This window comes from Cydia pomonella, chromosome 10, assembly GCF_033807575.1.
Source record: "Cydia pomonella isolate Wapato2018A chromosome 10, ilCydPomo1, whole genome shotgun sequence".
Taxonomy (NCBI): domain Eukaryota; kingdom Metazoa; phylum Arthropoda; class Insecta; order Lepidoptera; family Tortricidae; genus Cydia; species Cydia pomonella.
In genome coordinates this window covers 9,326,976-9,353,692 of record NC_084712.1, presented here as the reverse complement: position 1 = coordinate 9,353,692, position 26,717 = coordinate 9,326,976, and the positions used below count along the sequence as shown (strand labels likewise).

Below are 26,717 nucleotides of genomic sequence, written 5' to 3'. Positions count from 1 at the left end.
TTTAAACCTTAAATCGGAATGCTAAAGTTGAAAATTTATTGGCGCATATGTAGTCGATAAATCGTACTATACCTGGAAAAGGGTTCAATATTTAATTTTTCAACCAAACAGGTATGTCGTATAATTGACAGAAGCAGCTCGATTCGGGCAACCAATGTCACTTTGACGTTAGAAATATCGTAAATAGATCTTACTGGGATCACAGCGGAATTTAAATAAACGTCAATTTTGACATGTCGTTTAGTTATCGATCTTTTAAAGATCTTAAACGTATCTTAATCATTCTTCGAATCGGGCAGTAAGTATTTGCAATGTAATATTCAATTTCCTCATGCGAGAATAAACCAATTTTTATTTCATCTGGAATGCAATTTACTGAACTTAATTTACTTTCTACGAAAATTAAATGTGTAAAATCTCCCTAAGAACGTACTCCTATATGCTCCGGTAACCAATATGTCGTCGTAAGTTGCGATAAAAGCTTACCTTGTCCCTAACCCTATTCTCAGAAATGAAAGGACCAAATTTGCACAATCTTTTCCAGATTTGAGGGCATTGTTAGGCTCCTGACCCTATAATCCGCAAGGAATTGTCAAAAGAATTGAGTGCGATTTATTTCTGCGGGTTTGATTTTACAAAAATATATATTTACAAACCTAACAATCGTATAAAATAATCTGAACTGTAACGGGAATATATTAAATAAATATTATATTTCTCTTCTAAGGGAATAAAGACTAGATACTGATACATTACAAAAAAAAATAGTTCTCGTGAAGGCTAAAGTCGCTAAGCAAGATTTACAATCGAAGGTGTGGTACAGCATTCGGATTAAATTTAGTGTTGTTCAAGTGTTGTGTACGAGCATAGAGAAATAAGAAGTATAGAGTGCGCACTCCATACATCAGTTTTGGTACCAAAATGATTATTATATTCGCAGTCGACATTTAGCATCAAGTAGCGGGACTCTCAGTACTGCTACTCGACAATAGATAACTACGCGGCAAACAAAAAGTCTAATGCTCAACGATTTTCAGCTAATATTATAACCAGAGTAAGTGTAGGAGTTGAAAATAGAGTTCCGGTTACTCTGGTTATAATATTAACTTCTTATTTCTCTATGGTAAGAGTTTAAACACGATACAATATTCTTTTCAACACACTTGCTCAAAACGACGTTTTTATTCCACCGATTGAAAATGAAGAACACATAAAATTGACGCTGCGCTGCCAGTAATACTAATAGAGGCAAGAGCCGAGAAAGATAACCTATTTCCATCAAAGTCAAGTGAAAAATAATTGGCGGCGTATGAAACTTTTATTCAATGGAAAATCAGCAAAAACGCCCAGTCTTTCTTGGAAAACGTGTGGATAGCTTACTTCAATGAACTGGCGCATAAGTGCCTACAAGCCCAGCTTTGGTGCAATTATTCGATGTTAAAACTGTAAGCCACCATTTTGAAAATTGTACTTTAACTGTTTTGACAAAAAAAGTTTTGTTTTTTCCTCGCAAGTGTGTTGAAAAACGTCGTATGAAACGCCACATCGGCTTTCTTATTGCGCGCTCGCTTACAGCTCGCGCGCACAATATCGCCTCGTGTGTAATGACCAACTTAGCACACTTGTATCATAATGTACTATTATGGCACACCTCAATAAAAGAAACGAAACGAATCATAATAGCTAGAGGTAACACAATCAGCGGCGGTCAAGTCATAATACCAATTATGAATAGGTATAGTTATTATGACTAATTAAAGGAGGAACATCCCTCCTGTTCCCGAAAAGGTATAACACTGACGCCAAATTTAGTACTTCAGAATTACGACGTTGTTTCGGCCGTACGAATTCATCGAATTGCAGGTATACAATGTACCCAAGATCTTACCAATCAGACTTATTAGAACCGAATTCTGCGCACGGCTCACCAAGAAACTTTCACAATGGCCCTACTCGTATTATTCCGCGCTGGCGGCAGCGGCGTGTCCTTTGTCCCCAAATTGATATGCACCCGACTGCGTCCGACCTAGTTCCAGTGTATTGGACAGTCCGTTTGCACTTGCATTGCTTGCTATCTGACATGCATCGTAGCTTTATGTTTCTAGTATACTAGCTTGGCTTATGGTGTATGGGCGTACCTACCATCGTCCATAACAAAAACTAAGATTTGGACCTCCAGATATCAAAGTTAATATAGAAAATAAAATTGTCTTTTATGAAGGCAATAAACGAAGTATGGTTTGCAGATCCTAAAAATGTGACGGGGTTTACTATTTACTTGTAATAAAAATAGAAGAGTTTACACAAAGAACCACCACACGCATCAATATTATTATTAAGTTGTTTTGTGAAAGAACTTTTTAAATAACAGGCGACAACATAGCTTCACAGCTTTTATTTAGGTAAGTCGTTGTTCCACGTAATGAAGTTTTTAATACTGAACTGAAAATTAGTATTTTTGCCTCGTTCTATGTAAGCTATCTAATATCAATTAAGCTATAGGTATTAGGTATTCAAGTAGCTCGTTGAGACACTTAAGCCACTTAAGGGAGAAAACGTTATGACAAAATTGATATTCTTATAAGCTTAACGTGATACAACTTGCTTTATTATTCTAAACTTATGTCTAAAAAAAATCGGCCAAGAGCATGTCGGGCCACGCTCAGTGTAGGGTTCCGTAGTTACTCTTCCGTCACAATAAGCTAAACTAGAGCTTAAAGTATAGTAAATTGTTAACCAAGGGATAAAACGATACCTTTCACGCGAGTTAAGAGCCCTTAATAGTAGTAGGGATGTGTGCGTTCTGGCTCAGCTTTGGAGGGTCAAACAGTCCTGGTTTTGGTTGATGACCTTTTTTTTAGCAGCCACACTGAGAACCTCAGGTGTTACTTGGTGTCAACAAGTGGGCGGGGTGTTGGTTCAAGATGTCGCTCTCCTATTGGTCGTTGCGGTAATTAGTGGTTCTAATTAGCTAATGACATTCCATTAATTAGGCCACACCTCCTAGTTGAAGTTATCAAGTGGGCGGGGTCTTGGTTCTGGATGGCGCTCTCCTATTGGTCGTTGCTGTCATTTATGATGCTCATTCCTTATTACATCGTAATTACATAATTCTCGATGGGACTCTGCTATTGGGTAGGTAATTAATGATTCCCTAACTGCATCCATTAATTAGGCGACATTGCTCATTTACGAGTAAACTGTTATGAGCCTTTCATATATTCTTAGACCAACCAACAGACGTTTCTCAGGGGTCACGGTTCTAACCTAACCTAACCTATCAACAGCGCATCACGGTTTAAACCTAACCTAACCTACCAACAGACGTTTCTGTCTGCTCAGGGGTCACGGTTTAAACCTAACCAACCTGTCTCTAATGCCATCGAAGTTCAAATCAAACCTAACCTAATTTTATTATTTTTAGAATACTTCAAATATCTAGTTTTATAAATATTCTCGTTCATTACAAAGTTGAATGTTGAAATCTCTATTTCACACAATGGAATTTTAATGTGACTTTAATGTATGTATAATCTACTTAGTAATTGAGCTTATCATAATTGTTAGCCAAATTCCAATAACACGTATTTAGAAGCAAAACAAGTTATCAATTATCAAACAAGACTTTGTATTGAAACAAGATGTTTAATGATCAAGAGTTGTATATATAAAGACCTACGACGATTTCTTTTTTATACTACTATCGATTGACCCACGCTGTACTCCTACACCAGAAGGCATCAATATGTCGGTAAGTCTTCAATTATTAACTACAAATATTGTACATGTTTTTCTAATGTTAAGATTTTAAGAACTGTGGTAATCACGAAATTATGTAAATTTACAATTGTGTAACACATGTTTTGTTTTTAAATACAGAACTCCCCATCAAATGTCTTCGACGGCCAAGACTATACATTTAAGCAGTACTATTATCCAGTGTCAGATGCAGAGGACAGCCTAACTTGTGTACCAGACGAGCCGGTGAAGCGAAAATTAAACACACACTCAAATATCGATGCATTCTTTGACCAGCCAAAGATAAAGAGGAAGAAAAACGTGTCTTCCACTGTAGGAAAAGGCTGTAAAGGGGGTGGTATATCATATATATCTACAAACAAAGACGATGGTACGAATTCGACACATCTAATCAAAATAGAAATATTTGATATGAAAAAACTATCCAAAGTTTCTGATACAACTAAACACTGGATGTTTGCGGATGTGCGTGCAAAATATTTCGTGATGGAAAATGAAACAAATAAGCACTTACAGCAAGCTAAAGATCTCATTTACGGAATCACGAAGGAGATTTCCGAATCCGACGAGTGTAAAAAGTACCATTTTAATTCAAAAGTCTAATCACTGTTGTCTAATTGTATTTTTGTAATTAGAATATCGATTTATAATATAATAAACAAATACTATAGAATATACCAGTTTATTTATTTTTTATAAAAAAAAATGATACATATTTATTTCTTCCCTTACCTTCTTCATTATAAGACGTGTTTTTTACCCTCCTCGGGAAAATAAAAAAATAATGATTCATTTTTTGCATCCATTTACAGCCATTGTTGCTGGCCCCAGTAGTTGTGGGAAATCACATTTTGTAACAAGTTTTTTAAATAGTATCAAAGCAGTTTGTAATCAATCATTCCAAAAAATTGTGTGGTGTTATGATGAAATGCAGCCATTGTACAATTTAAAGAATGTGAATTATAATCAAGGTATTCCAGACTTGGGTATGTTTGATGGTAAACAACCACAACTGCTTATTATAGATGATTTAATGAGAGAATCCGATGGACGGATAGTTGATATTTTTACTAAAGGGAGTCATCATCGAAATATAAGTGTTTTTTACATAACACAGAACCTATTTCATCAGGGAAAAGGGCAACGTGATATATCATTGAATGCTAACTACATTATTTACTTTAAGAATCCGAGAGACAAAACTCAAATAAGATATTTAGCGAGACAAGTTTATCCAGAAAACTCGCTTTTTGTTGAAGAAGCTTATAAAGATGCAACTAAAGATGCTCATGGTTACTTAATGATTGACCTTAAGCAAACAACAGATGATAAATATCGATTTAAAACAAATATATTACCTATTACATCATACTGTACAGTCTATGTTCCAAAAAAGGGCTTTAAATAGGACTTACATCAATGGTTTTAGTCATTCTATAACTATGCACAGGAGAGTTATAACACATCAAAATTTACTCAAAGCACTACACACTTTAAAGCCAAAATATCGAAAAGTTATATTAAAAGCCTGTAGTGATGAAGAAATAAATGTTATTTGTGATTGTATTTATAACATTTTAAAAGGTAAAATATCCCTTCCTGAAAACGAGAGGACCCACTTGAGTAAATACAAAAACCTTTTACGAAAACTAATATCAAAGGGTAAAAATAAAATACGTAAAAATATAATTGTACAAAAAGGTGGGGCATTCCTTCCCATAATTTTAGGAGCGGTTATTAATGGTCTGTTAAGCTCGCTAATTAAATAAATATGCAGCACACAAAAAAAATGATACTAGTTGAACCAGAGTTAATTGATCGACTTAAATCAAACAATGGCTATATCTCGGAAAATGCTGCATCAAGATTAGATGGTGAAATGCAAAACATTATAAATAGTAATTTGAATGATCGCGAAAAATGGGCACTATATTCTCAAGCTTTACAAAGATATCTACATGCTATCGAGGAAAATAGGAGACCACTCAAATTATCTATATTAGCTGATACCGAAGATGAGTCATTAAAGTTGAATGAGCCCGTTGTACCATATAAAGAAGAAAAACATGAAGATCCTACGATAGTTTTAAATCCCCCTCTACCAGATGTAGGTGAAACTCCTCGGAGGTTAAGTACATTCACTACGCAGTACTCACCATCTTACATGCTTAAATTAATTCCTAAGACTTATAAAAAAAGAGGTGAAGCCTTGATTGATTTTATTATAAAAAGTAAGCCTAAAATTTGGTGGAAAGAGGGGGGAGAAGTGGTTATAGATAATGAAGTTATATCAGGCAGTAACATATTTGATCTTATAAGTGATACGGTAAGACCACTCAAGCGCATCAAACCATTGGGGTGGGAAAGATTTGCTTCTACTTTAAGAGAATTAAATATTCCCTTAACCTATGTTGGTAATCCAAGCTCTTTAGATTATATAAATCAGCTATCCGTGCATAAATCAGCAGAAAATCATAAGAAGGAAGAATTCAATGCTTCAACGCCAAAATCAATTAGATCTAAAGATATATCCAAAAAACAATTGAACTGGGAAAGATGGAACCCATACAAGACATAGCTAGAATATACTACGATGTTTCTCATCCTGCCGGTTTTAGTAGTGTCAACAAATTAGCAGAAGCCATGCGTGGAAAGATGAAGCGAAATGAAGTAAAAAATTGGTTGCAGTCTCAAGAAACTTACACACTTCACAAGCCTCTGCAGAAACGGTTTCAAAGAAATAAATATATTCTGTCTAATTTTAATGAACTTTGGCAAGCTGACTTAAGTGATATGCGTAGTTATAGTAAATATAATGACGGGTACAAGTATATTCTGTGTGTTATTGATGTATTTAGTAAATATGCCTTTGCAAGAGCGATGAAGGATAAAAAACCTGAAACAGTAAAAACCTGTTTCGATAACATATTCGCAGAAGCTAAAGTTACCCCCAGACATATTCAGTCAGACAAAGGTACTGAGTTTGTTTCAAAAGTTACTAAGGAATATTTTAAGACAAAAAGTATTAATTATTATACAACAAATAATCCTGATATTAAGGCTAGCATTGTAGAGAGGTTTCAAAGAACTTTAAAGATGAAAATGTGGCGTTATTTTACCTTTAAAAATACCAACAGATATATTGACATCTTACAAGATTTGTTACATTCGTACAATCATAGTTTTCATTCAAGCATTAAAATGTGTCCAAATGAAGTCAATCATGATAATATTATGACAGTTTGGCGGAATTTATATGGCAAAAAAGAAAATAAAATACATGTTACTGAACATCCTTTGCTTCAAGTTGGGGATCATGTTAGGATAACTAAGCATAAACATATCTTTCAAAAAGGCTATGAAACTAACTGGAGTGACGAAATATTTGTGATTGATACTTTTATAAGGAGATCTCCCTGGATTGTTTATACTTTAAAAGACTTAGAGAATGAACCAATTACTGGTACATTCTATTCAAAGGAGCTGCAAAAAGTATTTTATGATCCCACCACCATGCATAAAATAGATAAAATAATACAATCCCGTCGCATTGGTGGCAGAAAGGAAGTGTTAGTCAAGTGGAAAGGTTATCCCAACAAATTTAATAGTTGGATCCCCGCATCAGATATTGAAAGAATATGACTGATGACAGTTTTTATTTAACACTGTTGAGCAATAGTTCAATTTCATACTATCCAGAAAATACGACTGCAAACTTTTTAACTAAGTTACCAAAAACTATCAAGTTGGAGGGTGAATGGACTGTTGGATTAGTAGAGTTTCATTATCCATGTACAATGTTTAACGTTCAAGAACATGAAAATATTCTTTACATAAAAAAGAAAGCGCGCTTGCAAGATAGTAATGATGCAAATCAAAGCCCTAACGCAGGAAGTGATATAATTGTAGAATATAAATCTCACATACCAGCAACAACATATGATAATGTTAACAACTTTTTAATAGCTTTTAATGAGAATCCCTTGCTGAAAAATCAAATAAAAATAAGATATGATGATATATCGAAACTTGTAACAGCCACTCGTACTAATACAGATTTATTATCTTTAATTGTCTCACCGCAATTAAGTCTTCAATTAGGGTTTGAACCAGGAACAAATATAGTATCAAAGCCAATTGGTAAATATCCTATCAATTTATATTTAGGATTACCATCACAGATTTTCATTTATTCGGATATTATTCAACCACAGATAGTAGGGGATGTTATGTCATCTTTAATACGCATTATACCACTTGATCCAACTAAGTACACTTATGGAGCTTACAAAATGCATGCATTTTCACCAGCTCACTACTTATCCGTTATGCGCAGAGAGTTTGATACTATAGAAATAGATATAAGAACAAGCATTGGCAATCGAGTACCATTCCAGTTTGGTACATCCTGTGTGAAACTACACTTTAAGCGTATAAAATGAATCAAAAAAACGTAAATAACATTTGTCCATATCAACATTATTACTCACATCAGGCAGGGTCTGGCGTTGGAATAATATATAAAGGTGTCTCTCATCAGCGTGGACATGGAATTGGAAGTTTTTTGGGGGGATTATTTAGATCCGTTTTGCCTCTATTGTCAAGTGGATTTCGAACTGTAGGTAAAGAAGCATTAAATGCCGGTGTTGGATTACTCTCTGATATGATGAACTCTCATCCTTTGGAGGACTCATTAAAATCACGTTTTAAAGATGCCAGTTCTAATTTAAAAAGAAAGGCCGATGATAAGATTGATTCTCTAATGAGTGGTTCAGGGTATAAAAGAATAAGGAAAGCAAGACATTCGGTCATTGCACGTAAAGCACTACAAGGAAGACGATCTCATAAATCAACTAAACCTAAATTTGAAGATATTTTTTCATCTTAAAAAAAAAAAAAAATGGCCTTCATACATAATCATTCATGTGAATGTGCTAAGTCCGAGTTGGACTTGTTTGCTCTACCATCAACACAAACAAGCATTGAAAGTGGTCAATGGATTCATTACAAACCGATTTCATCATTGAGTGATGATGGACCAATTGAATTCCAAGTACCTGGTACGGGAGATGACTATATCGACTTATCTCATACTATGCTCTATATAAAAGCTAAAATAGTATGCTCTGAATCGAATTCCATTAAAGCTACAACTCAAATTGCACCTATTAATAATTGGTTACACTCGCTCTTCAGTCAGTTAGATGTGTATTTAAATCAAAAACTTGTGTCTCCACCAAATAACACTTATGCATATCGTGCATATATAGAAACATTACTTAACTATGGACCTGCAGCTAAAACCTCTCATCTTACATGTGGACTGTGGTATCAAGACACTCCTCATAAAATGGATGCTACAGACAGTACAAATAAGGGTTTTTCTAAAAGACAAGAGTTAGTTAAAGTGAATGAAGCGATTGACATGATTGGCCATTTACATGGTGATATATTTAATCAAGACAAATTTTTAATTAATGGCGTAGAAACGCGTATAAAGTTAGTACGAAGTAAGGAAGTGTTTAATCTCATGTGTAACAGTGAGGATGAAAAATTTAAAGTGTCAATTTTAGACGCAAGCCTTATTATTCGAAAGGCTCGTATCAATCCATCTGTTTTACTAGCACATCAAAAAGTTTTAGCCTCGACTACTGCTAAATATCCTATCACTAGAGCAGAAGTTAAAGTTTTAACAATTCCAACTGGAATTCAAGGTAAAACGTTAGATAACATATTTCTAGGACAAGTACCTAAAAGATGTATTATAGGGTTTGTAAAAAATTCAGCATTTAATGGTAGTTTCACACAAAATCCATTTAATTTCGATAATAATGGAATAAACCTATTTAGTTTATATGTTGATGGTCAGCAGGTACCATCAAAGACATTGCAGCCCTCATTCAGAGAAGGTTTATTTGCATCAACTTATCATACTTTGTTTTCTGGAACGGGTATTCACTTTTTCAATGAAGGTAACTCGATAGGTAGACAGGACTATGAAGGAGGCTACTGTTTACTAGCTTTTGACTTAACTCCAGATCTTTCAGCCAGCTCAAGCTCACATTGGAATTTAGTCAGACATGGTAGTGTGAGACTAGAAGTTCGTTTTGATACAGCATTAACAACAACAATTAATTGTATAATTTATGCTGAGTTTGATAATGTTATAGAAATAAATAAAAACCGAGATGTAAATGTCGATTATAATAGTTAATTACTGAATAAATAAATCAGACAATAACTTATTTTATCATATATGTAACATAGCTCAAGATGGATACACATGAGATTCAACACTATATGAATAAAATGAATATAGCCTTGGAATCGAATGTATTTGCAGCCAACAGAATGCCAATGTTTGTTCAACTACCTGTTTTCATAATAAGCAACTTAGATCCAGATTTTAAACCTGGCTCACATTGGATAGCCATTTACATTGATGTCAATGGTGTTGGTGAATATTTTGATTCATTCGGTCGAAAACCAGAAGGTTATCATAAAATGTTCTTGAAAAGAAATGCTAAGAACTGGTTCTATAATCACCAAGAACTGCAAAGTTATTTAACATCGGTTTGTGGAAAATATTGTTTAGTTTATCTTTATTTAAAAACAAAAAATGTTAAAATGCATGATTTTATTAATGTTTTTTCCGCTGTAAACAGAATAAGTAATGATGTTACTATATGTCATATGTTTAGAATATTATTTGAATAAATATAATATGATAAAAAAATGTGATTTGGTTTTATTTATAACTACACACAATATAATAAAGAAATAAAACATCAACATGTATAAACTATATATTTTTATTCACAATTAGACAACAGTGATTAGACTTTTGAATTAAAATGGTACTTTTTACACTCGTCGGATTCGGAAATCTCCTTCGTGATTCCGTAAATGAGATCTTTAGCTTGCTGTAAGTGCTTATTTGTTTCATTTTCCATCACGAAATATTTTGCACGCACATCCGCAAACATCCAGTGTTTAGTTGTATCAGAAACTTTGGATAGTTTTTTCATATCAAATATTTCTATTTTGATTAGATGTGTCGAATTCGTACCATCGTCTTTGTTTGTAGATATATATGATATACCACCCCCTTTACAGCCTTTTCCTACAGTGGAAGACACGTTTTTCTTCCTCTTTATCTTTGGCTGGTCAAAGAATGCATCGATATTTGAGTGTGTGTTTAATTTTCGCTTCACCGGCTCGTCTGGTACACAAGTTAGGCTGTCCTCTGCATCTGACACTGGATAATAGTACTGCTTAAATGTATAGTCTTGGCCGTCGAAGACATTTGATGGGGAGTTCTGTATTTAAAAACAAAACATGTGTTACACAATTGTAAATTTACATAATTTCGTGATTACCACAGTTCTTAAAATCTTAACATTAGAAAAACATGTACAATATTTGTAGTTAATAATTGAAGTCTTACCGACATATTGATGCCTTCTGGTGTAGGAGTACAGCGTGGGTCAATCGATAGTAGTATAAAAAAGAAATCGTCGTAGGTCTTTATATATACAACTCTTGATCATTAAACATCTTGTTTCAATACAAAGTCTTGTTTGATAATTGATAACTTGTTTTGCTTCTAAATACGTGTTATTGGAATTTGGCTAACAATTATGATAAGCTCAATTACTAAGTAGATTATACATACATTAAAGTCACATTAAAATTCCATTGTGTGAAATAGAGATTTCAACATTCAACTTTGTAATGAACGAGAATATTTATAAAACTAGATATTTGAAGTATTCTAAAAATAATAAAATTAGGTTAGGTTTGATTTGAACTTCGATGGCATTAGAGACAGGTTGGTTAGGTTTAAACCGTGACCCCTGAGCAGACAGAAACGTCTGTTGGTAGGTTAGGTTAGGTTTAAACCGTGATGCGCTGTTGATAGGTTAGGTTAGGTTAGAACCGTGACCCCTGAGAAACGTCTGTTGGTTGGTCTAAGAATATATGAAAGGCTCATAACAGTTTACTCGTAAATGAGCAATGTCGCCTAATTAATGGATGCAGTTAGGGAATCATTAATTACCTACCCAATAGCAGAGTCCCATCGAGAATTATGTAATTACGATGTAATAAGGAATGAGCATCATAAATGACAGCAACGACCAATAGGAGAGCGCCATCCAGAACCAAGACCCCGCCCACTTGATAACTTCAACTAGGAGGTGTGGCCTAATTAATGGAATGTCATTAGCTAATTAGAACCACTAATTACCGCAACGACCAATAGGAGAGCGACATCTTGAACCAACACCCCGCCCACTTGTTGACACCAAGTAACACCTGAGGTTCTCAGTGTGGCTGCTAAAAAAAAGGTCATCAACCAAAACCAGGACTGTTTGACCCTCCAAAGCTGAGCCAGAACGCACACATCCCTACTACTCTTAATCCTTGGAGCGTTCTCCGATTTCACGAAATAACGCTCGATAGATGGCGCCGGCAACGCGACGCGCGTTTCAATGCAGACTAGAATAATCTTGATAATAGTTTTCAATATAATTTCAAGCAAAATTAATTTTAGTGTTATATGATATCATATGGGCACTCTTTATTTTATTTTATATGCACAGTAGTTTTTTTTATGTACACTACTACTAAGTGTACAGACTACAGGGTGTACTATAACCCTTGCTCTTTATTCTGTCTCTTTCACACCAATGGAAAATGAAGAAGTTAGTAAATGACTGCAGGTATAAATAAAGTATATTAGTGCGATAGAGAGACAGATAGTGTTTCGTTGTCGTATCGTAAACGATTGGCATGTTGGCCACACACTTGCTTGGTGCCTAGCCAAAATACCAATCGTTTGCGTATATTAGTGCGATAGAGAGACAGTAGTGTTTCGTTGTCGTATCGTAAACGATTGGCATGTTGGCTACGCACCCATGATACCTAGCCAAGAAGCCAATCGATTGCGCATATTAGTGCGATAGAGAGACGGATAGTGTTTCCTTGTCGTATCGTAAACGTTTGGCATGTTGGCTACGCACCCATGCTGCCCAGCCAAGATGCCAATCGTTTGTGCATATTAGTACGAGAGAGAGACAGATAGTGTTTCGTTGTCGTATCGATTGGCATGGTGGCTACGCACCCATGCTGCCTAGTCAAGATGCCAATCGTTTGCGCACATTAGTGCTATAGAGTTTCAGTGTTATTTGAAATCACGTTAGGGTTTGTATTATTATTTATGACCCGAATGAAGTCCATCCAGGTTCTTATGATGGAGTCAGGAGTTGGTCACCAGAACTCCTAATCTACTCATTATAATTCCATCGTGCTTGGGCTCAAAAGATTTGCCCTAACGAACACCATCGATCTAGATGAGGTCCAGGGTCTCATGACGGAGTCAGGAGTTGGTCACCAGAACTCCCCAGAACTCCTAATCTACTCATCATAACTCCATCGAGTTTGGGCTCAATAGATTTACCCTGATGAGCACCATCAATCTAGATGAAGTCCAGGGTCTCATGATGGAGTCAGGAGTAGGTCACTAGAACTCCTAATCTACTCATTATAATTCCATCGTGTTTGGGCTCAAAAGATTTGCCCTGACGAGTACCATCGATCTAGATGAAGTCCAGGGTCTCATGATGGAGTAAGGAGTTGGTCACCAGAACTCCTAATCTACTCATTATAATTCCATCGTGTTTGGGCTCAATAGATTTGCCCTCACGAGTACCATCAATCTAGATGATGTTCAGGGTCTCATGATGAAGTCAGGAGTTGGTCACTAGAACTCCTAATCTACTCATTATAATTCCATCGTGTTTGGGCTCAAAAGATTTGCCCTGACGAGTACCATCGATCTAGATGAAGTCCAGGGTCTCATGATGGAGTCAGGAGTTGGTCACCAGAACTCGTAATCTATTTATCATAACTCCATCGTGTTTGGGCTCAATAGATTTACCCCGACAAGCACCATCAAATTACCATTATGATGAATAGATTAGGAGTTCTGGTGACCAACTCCTGAGTCCATCATGAGACCCTCGACTTAATCTAGATCGATGGTACTCGTCAGGGCAAATCTTTTGAGCCCAAACACGATGGAGTTATGATGAATAGACTAGGAGTTCTGGTGACCAACTCCTGAGTCCATCATGAGACCCTGGACCTGATCTAGATTGATGGTGCTCGTCAGGGCAACTCTATTGAGCCCAAACACGATGGAGTTATGATGAGTAGATTAGGAGTTCTGGTGACCAACTCCTGACTCCATCATGAGACCCTGGACCTCATCTAGGTCGATGGTGCTCGTCATGGCAAATCTCATGAGCCCAAACACGTTGGAATTATAATGAGTAGATTAGGAGTTCTAGTCACCAACTCCTGACTCCATCATGAGACCCTGGACTTTATCTAGATTGATGATGCTCGTCAGGGCAAATCTATTGAACCCAAACACGATGAGGTTATGATGAGTAGTTTAGGAGTTCTGGTGACCAACTCCTGACTCCATCATGAGACCCTGGACCTCATCTAGATCGATGGTGTTCATCAGGGCAAATCTATTGAGCCCAAACACGATGGAGTTATGATCAGTAGATTAGGAGTTCTGGTGACCAACTCCTGACTCCATCATGAGAACTTGGACTTCATCCGGGTCAAAAATAATAATACAAATGCAAACCCTAACGTAATTTCAAGTAAAAATGCGTTTTTTAGAAAATCGCAGCCAAATAACACTAGACCCTACTTATAGTGTTGTGTTCCTGCCGGTGAGTAAGGTTGCCAGAGCTCAACGAGGGGCGGGAGGGGGTTAGAGTCGGCAACGCCCATGTAACTCCTCTGGAGTTGCAGGCGTACATAGGCTACGGATACTGCTTACCATCAGGCGGGCCGTAAGCTTGTTTGCCACCGACGTAGTATAAAAAAAAGGACCACTGAAAATCCATCAATAAGCGAGAGTCTGTTAAGCATAGTGTAAAAAATGAACTTTTATTTAAGATTTTCTAATCGCAGTATATAGCACTTCTCGGAACTCCGTAGCTGATTACGATCGCAACGAATGCCTGACAATCGAGCACAGGTCCGTCCTCGAAGCGCGCTCCGCGCGGACTGAGAGCGGGGCGTCGCTGCTGCGTGATTTATACGTGTTTTAAAAAAATATAAATTTACGACAATGTAGGTCCCATAGTTATGATTTTTTTTTATAGGTTAACATAAAGTTACAGTTTGCTATAATATTATTTTTAAAGCAAAATATGCGTACAATTTGCGGAAAAAAAATATAATAAAACCCTGTTTTCGCCAAAAAAATGAAGAAAATTCGGAAGGTATTTTATCAGATTTTTCAAATGAATCTTCGATTGTTAATCATTCCAGCCCCTCGTACGAGATATGTTGAATCAAATTGTAGTCATTCATGTACCAAATGATTCTTGTTTACAGCAAAATTGAGAACCGAAACGCCACATCTCACTGCAAAATTTGGAAAAGACTCCCAAAAAAACTCATTAAAAAAGAGGTTTAAAAGAGAAAATGAAAATTTGAACTGTTGGAGCCGCTAGTTTAGGAAACGATTATTTAAGTACGTTACCAGTTTTTGAATAAATACTAATAGTTACGTCGTAATCTTGAATGAAAAAGGAAGCATTTTACAAAATACGCTCGTCTGTAGGAATAAGGACTCTTAAACAAATAGGCAAATTTGCATAATCAGTACCTAATTAAAGTCTTTTTACTATGAAGGGGAAACTTTTTGCGATAACTCAAAAACAGCTAAACTGATCATGTCCGCTATAGTTTTCATTTAATGTCTTTCTTAAGCTCTACTTCCACGATTTTTGATTTTTTTAGATTTTTTTGGACCTATAGTTCAAAAGTTAGAGGGGGGGGGGGACACATTTTTTCTTTCTTTCGGAGCAATTATCTCCGAATATTCACTTTATCAAAAAATGTTTGTTGAAAACCCCTATTAGTTTTGAAAGACCTTTCCAACGATACCCCCACACTGTAGGGTTGAAGCAAAAAAAAAAGTTCACCCCCAATTTACGTGTAGGGGAGGTACCCTAAAAAAATTAAATTTTTAGATTTTATTGTACGACTTTCTCGGCTTTATTGATTTATATATCCATGCCAAATTTCAGCTTTCTAGCACTAACGACCACGGAGCAAAGCCTCGGACAGACAGACAGACAGACAGACAGACGGACATGGCGAAACTATAAGGGTTCCTAGTTGACTACGGAACCCTAAAAAGGTTAGGTGTACATAGAATCGAGTATCATTTAACCTTACTGGCTATAAAGTGTGTCATCTTTGTCCCTTTGAGGGATCTTAAAGATGTCGGCACAGGACTTCCGCTCCGACGACGAGAATGCTTGTCTTAAGATAAATAAAGACTTGCTCTCTCCAGATGTGAACGTAGCCTGACGGGCGAAGAAGCAAGAATTAAATTATAGTGCTTATCAAGTTACTCCTATTTATAATTACACCAATATTTTAGTAAATTATTATGATTAAATTCGACCAGTCCACATCCCTAAAAACCCACACATACACAGTAGTGTAACCACTACCACAATGGCTACGGCTTGAGTATTCAATTTTGTATTGAGGAAAGACAAAGTTGGGGCCATGGATTGGGCTTAATTAAAAAAATTGGTTGTCTGTAAAGTTGGTTTACGGACGATAATTTTGCGTGATAACGTTATAAAAACATATAAATTATAAATTATACAAGTAACAATGTGCTATTCATAATTTATATACAACTTATATACATGTGTGATATTTAAGATCCTTCAATGTGCGTTATTCTGTTTTAACCTTTTTCCCGTTTTATCCTTTTTAACCTTTTGTACAATTTGAACCTGTTTATTTTTTCTGCTTGATACTTGTTATTGAACTTTTTATTAACACGCTTTTATTAGGTCGACCTGTATGTAATTATGTAATGGATCTAAGGTAACTAATTTAACCATCTTCCAAGGATCGTAGCGTCATGAGAATCGGCAGCTGTATGTAGTTCTGATGACAATATAATAATATGGTACTGTCGAACTGATCTGATGATGGAGCCGGAAGATATGAACTGGAACGATTTATAAGACGTTATCACGTCAAAAATGATTGTTCTTCATTCGAATGTGTGAACTAAACTCGGTTTTAATCAACTCATTTTATGGTAAAACATATGTTCTTTCGCTTATCACACGTTTGTTGTGACAGACAACAGACAACTGCGTGCCAAAAGTATGTTTCTGACGGGCTTTCTACTACTGTCATTATAACAATTACCTAATGCTTGTACACTGTATTTACTATTTTATTAACATCCAAGCAAAACTCTCCGTTGACATAGACTAGATACAATGTTTAGCCGTTACGTTGGTAAGCCTGGAAGAATACTATATGATATAAAAGCCTAATTTCTAGCTCGATGTTGGAAATATATAAAGTTTACTATTACTGTTTCGTCCAGTATTATTGCAGTTTAGCATTTATCAGCTATCGTGACCTATTTTTAACGTAAATATTATTTTAAAGCAAAAAACGTGAACAATATAACGGAATAAACACACATAGTAAGTTTGCCATATTTGGCCACGGCGCTGTGATCGTTCCGGCTTCCCCCACCACCCGCTTTGCACGCTTCCAAGTGTTGTCAAAACTTTTTACTAAAAGTCAAACGGCCTGACAGCCAACTGTCAATGCCGTAGAAAATATTATGACTTGTTGATATTGGCTGTTTTTTTAATTTCACTGTAACTCTTAATTATTACGAAGTAGTAGAATTAAAGTAATATAGTATTATGGATGTCGAAAATGAGAGCGTAGGAACTTATATGTCAAAGGAGTCTTCCTTCGGAAAAGCGTTGGCTTCTTCAACATTCAAGTAAGGCAACAACGCGTTAATATATAGATAGAATACTCTTTATTGGCAGACCTCAATAAAAGATACAACTTAAAGAAAAACAACAGGCAGTCTTATCGCTATAGAGCGATCTCTTCCAGACAACCTTAAAAATAATATTATAATCGGGCCTCTTTACAATATTTATTGATAATAAAACCAACATCACAAACAAACATATGGAATAAAATTCCAACCAGTTCCTAACTGGAAAAACTTGCAGTAGGACTAAGGTCGATGTGGTTCTCTATATTGAACTTAGTCCTGCTGCAAACCGACCGGCATATAAAAAATTTGATTGGGAAGACCGTCATGGGACCAGGGCGCTTTTGTATACCTACGTCACTCAGACAGTCATAAAGGAAGAGTTTCAGTCCTACTCTACAGAGATTCAGAGTGGAGTATGTGTGCAAATGCAAGAGTTAGAAGCAACAAAAATCATTTATAGTGTTTTTCAAACGTGAAGGGTTTCATTTAAAACATTTGATATTTTTTCATTCCATGCCACTGATGCTTGAGATCAATCCTTTTTTAACAAAAAGAACTTGAATCCCAATAGGAAAAAAATAAATAATTTCGTAGCCTAGAATATCTTATTATAATAGACAAAAATCACCAAACTAAATATTATTATGTCATAAAAATAAAAAGATAAATTTTAATATCGCTGACTTCATTATGTAAAACGGAACTCAATGGCAATAGAGTTTGACTCTACTTATCGACCGAATCGATTCCGCTCGTGTCAAATTGTTTTAGTCGCATCGAATCGTGAAGGTGTGTTTACTTAAAAATAATTCATCACCAATAAAAACGATGGCCTTTGCATATTTAATCGAGAATCATTAAAAATCACAGCCCTATCATTGCTTTTGGACATGTGTCAGCCTACCCTTCGAGTTTGAAAAATACTATAGACGGTCTTACCTGATAGACGGTCTTCACCACATTGACCTTAATGTTAGTTTTCTCTGGCAGGGACATAGTTTTGAAAAATATACTCAAAATCTTGGCACTAACACGAAGTTCAAATTTTAAATTAATTTATTCGGGTTGGATACTTTTCCCTAAATTACCCCCAACTGGAAATGCTGCTAGGCTGCTACTGCCTTTTCCAGCGAAAGTAATGGGCACATTAATTCCCATTTAGTCTATTTGCAGCCATCAACCAACTTACAAGGTTGCCTGACAAGTAGTACACGATCGAAAAAAAAACCTTAGATAAGGGCAGCGTACAACTAGTCATTATAATCAATGGGGAAAACCTTAGTCCCGTGTTGGACGTCTATTGGCTGTTGGCTAATAATTATTACGACTTATGACGATGAATAACTTGCAGTGCTCCTGCGCCAATCCACATGTTCAGCGAATTTGGTGACGGAGAATGCGGAGAACCCCTGGAAGCACATCACCTCCACCTGGATTTTACCCCTACGGACGATGACGACGACTATTCCCAGAAGAAATGCTGCGAGTTCTGGAAGTACATTGAAAGTAGAAGTGACTTAAAGGGCATGATGGTTCTGCCGGTTAGTGACAGTTATGTAATATATGGTTACTTATCTTTGTTATTTCAGCTTAAATTCCTGTGAACAAACAGACAATGCATCTCCTTAAATGAACCTAATGGCCTAAATTAGAAACTTAAACTTGTCATTGACACCGCCAATAAACAGGGGGCTTTTTGTGCCGCCTACAGTCCTTCAATCTAGAAGTTTCACGTTTAATATAACACTTGAACAGTCTGATGTGCTATCAAAATCACTGCGAAGTTCGCTTGGCCTGACTCTACTTGTAAATATTTAAGAAGTTCACGTACGTTCTTTATTCCTATGTTCCTTTTTTGAATCTTATGAAATTTACTGTCGGTTATAGGAAAAGACAAAATCGACCCAGAGTACTGACACAGTCTCCGTCCACAAGCCAGTTATGAAGGAGCGTGTGTCGAAGCCAAAGACAGCCGTCTCAATGCTTCAAATAGTCGAAGAGAAAGGTACTATGATAACGCTGCCATCGTTACTTAGTAATTTATCACATAAAGCTAGCCGAACATGAACCGTGTTACCCGACAGACGCACGAACACTTTCGGGTACCGGGTTTCCTATGCCAGGAATGACCCTGGTATGAGAAAAATATTTATACATCCACTTTAAAACATATGTATATATCGAACATTGGAAGAAAAGAGAAGAGATACAAATAGAACAGAAATTGGATGATATATGATGTCTTGCTATTTTCTTTATAGCGTCAAATTATAAATGTTACGCAGTACCCCAGAATAAAAAATCGTTGCCGTATATACTTCGTGTCATCCACGCTGACGCGCAGATTTGTCAAATCTAACCTTTAATAACATGATATTACGAGTCCAGGCATGTGTATTCGTGAATGTCACGATCTAAATGAGCTTTATCACCATTCAATACGGGTTTGTCATATTTAAAAAAATGTCTTGGTGAAGTACAGCTATCGACAATTTTAGGCGGCTGACATTTGGTGATACGAAGACTTAACTAAAGGTTTAATTACTATTCCAGGTTTAATAGATCGAGCTTTCGAAGTAAAGATGCAACAATCGCGATGCTCACTGGGTTCACATGACTATGAACTGAGTCCAAAGGCTAAACAAACAAGTGAGTTAGAGGTGTGTCCACATCGGTCGAACGTGCCTGATCGCGAAAGGCTCGCTAACTGCTCACATGTTTTACATGCTTACGCACCGCTCCCGTAAAAGTAACGTTTACAGTCAACATCAAACAGATAGTTATGGCCTAAATAGCCAAATATATCGTTACACAACCGTTTTTACCATAGAAGTAGGGATGTAAAAGTCGCGCTAGCGCTGCTTATATAATGTATATCATACGCGCGCATTTTCTTCCTCCTAAAAGCACGGATCTAAAAAACCTACGTCATTTAGTCGGGTTTTGTTACTCGCCTTCGTTTTGACGTCGCACTTAGAACGCTTTAGTAGGTAGGCAAACATGAAAAGTGAGACTATGACAATAAGGACAAACGATAATAGCGCTTTCTCTGCTAATCCCATTGAAAGTTCTATAAGACCATTTCGTTATGACTTGGTATTATGTTGCTATGTCTATTTAATTAAAGAACCGATGTATTTGTGACATTTTCGCCAAATTTGGACGGGCCTTTAGACTGTACCTATGATATACTGTAGGATTGTCGCAATTCAGTGAGATAAAAGGAGCGGGATTGTTTTTATTAAAAATATTGTTTGCAGAGTGTCCTTGTCCCTATCCCTGCGTGAAGTGCCCAAACGCTCCTATCTCTACCGCCCGTGCACTTTGCGAGGAACTGGGGGCTTGGGATGTTAATCATCCGAAGTAAGCCTGTAGTAGTAGTATTAAAGATAAAATAAATGTAGTTTAGCTTAGCTTGAAAAAATATATAATTTAAAGTCTTCGTGCTATAGGAAGTATAGAAGCGCTGGTGGCCTAGCGGTAAGAGTGTGCGACTTGCAATCCGGAGGTCACGGGTTCAAACCCGGCTCGTACCAATGAGTTTTTCCGAACTTATGTATCATTTGATATTTACCAGTCGCTTTTCGGTGAAGGAAAACATCGTGAGGAAACCGGACTAATCCCAACAGAGCCTAGCTTACCCGCTGGGTTGGAAGGGCAGATGGCAGTCGCTTTCGTAAAAACTAGTGCCTACGCCAAATCATGGGATTAGTTGTCAAGCGGACCCCAGGCACCCATGAGCCGTGGCAAAATGCCGGGACAACGCGAGGAAGAAGAAAGTGCTATAGAAAGTGTGAAATTACTCGTACTTACTGTGTCTCATTTACAATACATAAACTTCCACTTCGGTATCATATCTTAATCCAGGGGTTTTCAACCATTACGAGTCCTCCTCCTTACTTTCGTTATTTTTAACCTGTATTCGGCTTTTTTACTGAGACTTTGCCAGTACCTATTCGTGACAACTAAGTTGAAAAATACAATCCAACTATCCAATTCAACGCAGAGTTTGAAGTGTGTATGTAACAGTAAATTTGCGTATTACGATCGAGTATTCTAACACGTGTTTTATTGTATATATATTAATGGTACTCAGTTGTCATAAATTTAGAGATATAATTTATTCCTCAAGGTCAATGGAGCCGCCGAGCCATCCCCCCTCCGTTTGAAAAGCTGTCAGCCAAGACCGATGAATTTATTAACTACGAGTGCATATTTTCGTACGTATTTTCTGTAATTTTGTAACATTTCTTCGCTATTAAAATCTGATTAAATGTATATGTATTATTTAAGTTGACGTATGCCTTTAGTGATTCTTACAAGCTTTACCTATGTATGCTTGTATGGGTCAAATATTGCAAGATAAATTCGACCCACTTCCCGGTTTCCGATGAAGCGGAAAATTTGCATACATATGTAAGTCGGGTGACAATGCAATATATGGTATGGTATCTTCGAGCTGATCTGATGATGAAGACAAGAAGTGGCCATAGGAACTCAGGGATGAAACAACGCAACGCAATCGATGAGTATTACTAGCCTGTGGATGGAAAAGTAGAGTTAGCGATAAAACCTTGTATCAAAAATGCTATTTTTGCCAAAAGCTTATTTAATTTACAGGGTCCAACAAAGGGAACCAATGAAACGGAGCTATCGATTTGACTCCCATCCATGTATTTTCGGCGTAATAAAATTAATGGTTTCGGAGAAATCATCGATTTAGCGTTTATGGTGAACCATGCTAACATAACTTTTGTACAGTCACGTCTGAAAATATCGGTACAAAAAATGCCAAAAATATGTATACACTACCTTACTATATGGGCAATAAAGTCGTGTGTGTGCGCGCGTGCGCGCGTGCGTGCGTGCGTGCGTGCGTGCGTGCGTGCGCGTGTGTGTGTGTGTGTGTGGTAGTGTATGTTTATATTTTTGGCACTTTTTTCGTATCGATATTTTCAGACGTGACCGTACCTTAATTTTTAAAGCATTTTGGTATAAAAATGATCTGAATCGTAATCTATGAACCAGTTTTTACTTAAAATTGTTCTGATTGATTCGATCATTTCCCCGAAACCTAATTTTCGGTGATACGTAGCGGTCACATAGGTCATAATAATATATAAAAAATCTTTCTCTGTATCGTAGATTCGTGTGATCCGTACTGAACGGACACCTCGTAAATAAAAAGAAATATATAGTACAAATAAAAGGTACAAGTAAGTAAGTAAGGTAAAATACACCGGATGCGCAATTAATCAGGGCATCCGTTTTCTGCGTAGAAACACCCGAGCACACGTCCGCTGTATTCGAACAAAACATCTTACAAATAATTCCACCATTTTAGAAATAATTGACGTGTCCAATTATTACTTAGTACTTAATACTTTTAATTACGTTAGTTCGGTAGACAACTGAACTAATTTAATATATACTTATTTAATAACATTTACAGATATAATAAATGATGTCTACACTTGTGTTGTTCGTATTAGAACAATTGTAGGTTGTAGGTATGTAATAGGTAAACAAAAATGGACGTCTTTTTATCTTTTGTGCTAGCATAAAATTAAATATGCAAAGACACACCATAGTGTATCCAGCTAAGTTCGTGATAACTGACTGTATCCTTTGTTAAAACCAGGGTGCTTAGCCAACGTGCCAATCGTTAACTCTCCGTAGCGTAGCGTAGTCATCTCTCTCTGTAATTTTTTCATATTAGTGCGACAATGACAGTTGCGTTTCGTTCGCTACGAAAACGATTGGCACGTTGGCTACGCACCCAGTTAAGAGGATGTCACCCGACATAAGTACCTGTAGTATAAATTTATTCGATTTCGTAACGTGACGCGTTTGCGTTAAGTGTCATTTTGTATGGGATTTCGAGTTTCCAAAACGTTCCGCTTGGCGCGCTGTTTCTAAATCCCATACAAAATAAGACTAAACGCAAACGCGTACGTCACGTTACGAAATCGAATAAATTTACACTAGGGGTACCGGACTATTTATAAAAAATACCTAAGTATCGCAATCCTCCCTTGCCTCCGAAACTACTAGATGTAAAATTTTGAAAAAAATGCACAAAATAGTTAAATACCTAAAGATGACAGGAAAACCTATAAGAAATCTACAGTCAAGCGTATGTTGGATTAAGAACAAAGCTGCGATCAGGCTGTTTTAGGGACACAGCCGCAATGGTTTACGTGAAACGTAGTGTAGACAGCTATTGCAACGGCCGAAGGCCGAGATCCGCGTGGGGCCGAATGCCCGTTCGTACCGAAGAGTCCGAGGCCGAAGATCGAGCTGCGGGAGGTTAGTGCTCAGACAAAGAACAATTGTTTAAATTCGACGACCAAAAGCCGAGCCCCGAGTAGAGCCGAAGGTCCGGAGCGTTCGACCTGTGCATGCTTCCTGAAAATGCCACAAGTATCTCAAATTCTTAAATGTGAAGGCTGAAGGTCCGAAGCGTTCGTGAGAGGCACGTATACACGCAAGGCCGGAGGCCGAGCTGCGGGAGATTAGTGCTAAAGCACAGAATAATGGTGTAAATATCTTAATTGCGAAGGCCGAAGGCCGAGCACCGCGTAGGGCCGAAGGCTAAAAGCGTGAGTCGAACTGAAGACAAAAAATGCAACTAGGCTGTATCTGGCACACAGCCGCTGTGGTTCTTAAGTACTTAAGCTATTGTTACGTGTTTGAGCACTAGATCCATGCACATGCAGTTCGTTGCGGAAAGCGCGTCGGACGCTCTGAGCTTTCAGTTCTAGCAGCTTCGGCCTTCGCATTTGGGCACTTGTAAGGTTCAACATTTGATCTGGTTATCCAAGCTACTTTGCACCAGTACAAAACTGGTATACCAGTACAGATTACAGAATAGGTATTTAATGTTCAGTATCGTCATCAATGTGTTTAAGTCAGTTATTTTGCCTATAAATTATGTCTGCGCATGTGTATTTGTTTAAAAACAAAGTATATAAATATTTGTCAATTTTTTCTCAAAATTAAATGTGCAAAGATAAGCTGTATTATATCCAGCCAAGTTTGAACCGACTTTTTTAAAACCGGTTAATAGCATATTGGGACGTTGTACAAAAAAAAAACACTTACATTGTATAATTCAAAGATAACTCCAAATAATAGGTAGAGGTTATATTTTAGTTTTCGTGTAAAGTTTTTTAACTTAACAAGTCGACTTTTTATACGTATTACATTTCTCGCTTATGTTTTTTACTTTTATCCTTAAATAATTGACGAGGTGGAGACACTTGACTATTATAAAGTGCTGCACTGCTTGCACTTGAAAACCTAGTATAAATGAATATCCCAATAAATAAAAAAATGAAAAAAAAAATCAGCAATATTTTTGTCGCTGTTCAATTGATATTTGCATATGCGATTGATTTAGACATTTTTTTTAATATTATTAAGTTAACGCAACGATAATGTTAAGTAACATTAATAACCAATTTTGAAAAAGAAGAAGTTAAATAGCAAAAAAGCCGTAGTAGATACAAATTTTTTTAAACATGTTGATTATTGACAATAAAATTAATAAATTTGAATGTCATCCCATCCATTTAGTTTTTGAGTAGGTACCATTTTAAAGTATTACTGTTATTGGTGGAATAAAGTACTCGGCTTATTTTTTTATATATATTGTTTCGCAGACATAAATAAGTGTCAGGTATGGTAATTGCTAACTCATTACGCTTTACAGCTGCGATGTGTAAACTTGTTTTCGTACTTGCGGCTGTTTTGGTAGCGGTAGCCTCAGTAGGTAAGAATGTTAACATTATGAATAATGAAACAAAATAATGGCCAAATCTAATCATTTTATCAAATATGTATTTCAAGGATCATTCATTCGGGAGCGACTTCCTGGTTCAATCTTCATTTTTAAGACGTGGTTTTGTAATAATAATTGTATGGTAGGTTTATTCTTACAAGTAGAAGTCTTACTTTGATAATTAAATACCAATTACCTCCAATCTTCAATTAGCTTTATGGTGGTAGTCATTTTTAACAAGGAAACCGGAAATCTGTTACTCTTCCGGGGTTTGATTGAATCTTGCCAAATGTATAAACATGACAATAATTTAATTGTTACATACAAATACCCTATTTGACGCTGATTCCAACGATATATGATTTCATACACTTTCGTACAGAGAAAAGCTTCAATCGACGATTTTGTAAAATTTGGTTAACCGCGCTTTGACCGCCCGTCGGGGGACCATTTGAAGGGATAAAAAAAATCCTTTTACAGTCTTTCTAAATTGCTTGTAGAATACCAGTTAAGGAATAGCCTCCTAAAACTCCATTTGACTTATCTGTCCCTTTTACTAAATCTCATTTGTGAACTACCTACTCTCGCTGCAAGTTACATACGTACTAACATATGTAAGTACAGTCAAGTGTAAAAATATGGGGGCACACAAGTTGCTTAAAAATATGACCTATAGTTTTTATGTCGGCGAATTAAGAGCTATATGCCATATTTTTACACTTGATTGTACACAAAACTCTCAATGGTAAACTGCATTGTTGAATTCATAATAATAAATTTGTAAAAAGATTATGTTTTCGTCATAAATTTAAAATGTATCCTTTATCAAACATACATGTCACACGTGGTTATTTCTGCTTCCAGACATCTCTTGCGATGATCCAAATGCAGCCAAGCCTCCCAGGGGCTGCAACATTAACTGCAACCGATTTTGCTCAAACTACTTAAACAACCAGAAGGGCCCTTGCCCACGCATTGCCTGCGCACCAGACAAGTGTGGCTGCATAAATGGCACCTTCTATGACAAAAACACGGGAATGTGCGTACCCGGTACATACTGTACCCCGCAAGACTAAATAAACCAATGTTTCTGTTTTGAGTTTTATTATTATTTTATTCAGCTTCTGCCAAATACAACATAAGTTAGTGGGTTTTTATTTATTGACGTACTCGTACCAGTGACTTTTAAAGATCTTATGTTTAGAAAATGGTTACCACCAGGTTTTCGTTGAAACTAATTGTGAGGAAACTGAACAAAATGACCAGTCTCGGTAGAAGTCGGATTTTTGCAAGAAA

At 36.5% G+C, this 26,717-nt stretch overlaps 3 protein-coding genes across 5 annotated transcripts; 2 read left to right on the top strand and 1 right to left on the bottom strand.

Moving 5' to 3' along the window:
- Positions 1-2,787: 2,787 nt before the first annotated feature.
- Positions 2,788-4,400, top strand: LOC133522032 (uncharacterized). Its single transcript, XM_061857201.1, has 2 exons — positions 2,788-3,751; positions 3,880-4,400. Exons 1-2 carry the CDS (start codon positions 3,746-3,748, stop codon positions 4,360-4,362), a joined length of 489 nt encoding a protein of 162 aa, XP_061713185.1. The 5' UTR covers positions 2,788-3,745; the 3' UTR covers positions 4,363-4,400.
- A 6,155-nt stretch (positions 4,401-10,555) lies between these two features.
- Positions 10,556-12,178, bottom strand: LOC133522031 (uncharacterized). The gene is made up of 2 exons (XM_061857200.1): positions 11,207-12,178; positions 10,556-11,078 (listed from the first exon to the last, which is right to left on the bottom strand). The coding sequence occupies exons 1-2, from the start codon at positions 11,210-11,212 to the stop codon at positions 10,596-10,598; spliced, it is 489 nt and encodes a 162-aa protein (XP_061713184.1). The 5' UTR covers positions 11,213-12,178; the 3' UTR covers positions 10,556-10,595.
- Positions 12,179-16,788: 4,610 nt separating this feature from the next.
- LOC133522030 (uncharacterized) lies at positions 16,789-26,526 on the top strand. Of its 3 annotated transcripts, XR_009799981.1 has the most exons (7): positions 17,437-17,632; positions 18,990-19,179; positions 19,526-19,643; positions 20,192-20,287; positions 20,899-21,001; positions 21,771-21,858; positions 26,286-26,526. XR_009799981.1 is itself a non-coding variant. In XM_061857199.1 (6 exons), exons 1-6 carry the CDS (start codon positions 17,550-17,552, stop codon positions 21,805-21,807), a joined length of 627 nt encoding a protein of 208 aa, XP_061713183.1. In that variant the 5' UTR covers positions 17,437-17,549; the 3' UTR covers positions 21,808-21,912. The 3 variants fall into 3 exon arrangements, 1 of the variants encoding a protein (XP_061713183.1); XR_009799982.1 differs by lacking the exon at positions 26,286-26,526 and having other exon boundaries at positions 16,789-17,632; positions 20,192-20,298; positions 21,771-21,912; XM_061857199.1 differs by lacking the exon at positions 26,286-26,526 and having other exon boundaries at positions 21,771-21,912.
- The last annotated feature ends 191 nt before the right edge of the window (positions 26,527-26,717 follow it).

What these genes read in the sequence shown, in the direction of transcription:
- LOC133522030 (XM_061857199.1), top strand. Translation starts at nt 17,550, where the DNA reads ATGGATGTCGAAAATGAGAGCGTAGGAACTTATATGTCAAAGGAGTCT. An exon ending in AGGGCATGATGGTTCTGCCG is followed by an intron (nt 19,180 to 19,525) that starts GTTAGTGACAGT and finishes TGTCGGTTATAG; the next exon opens with GAAAAGACAAAATCGACCCA. An exon ending in TGGGATGTTAATCATCCGAA is followed by an intron (nt 21,002 to 21,770) that starts GTAAGCCTGTAG and finishes TTATTCCTCAAG; the next exon opens with GTCAATGGAGCCGCCGAGCC.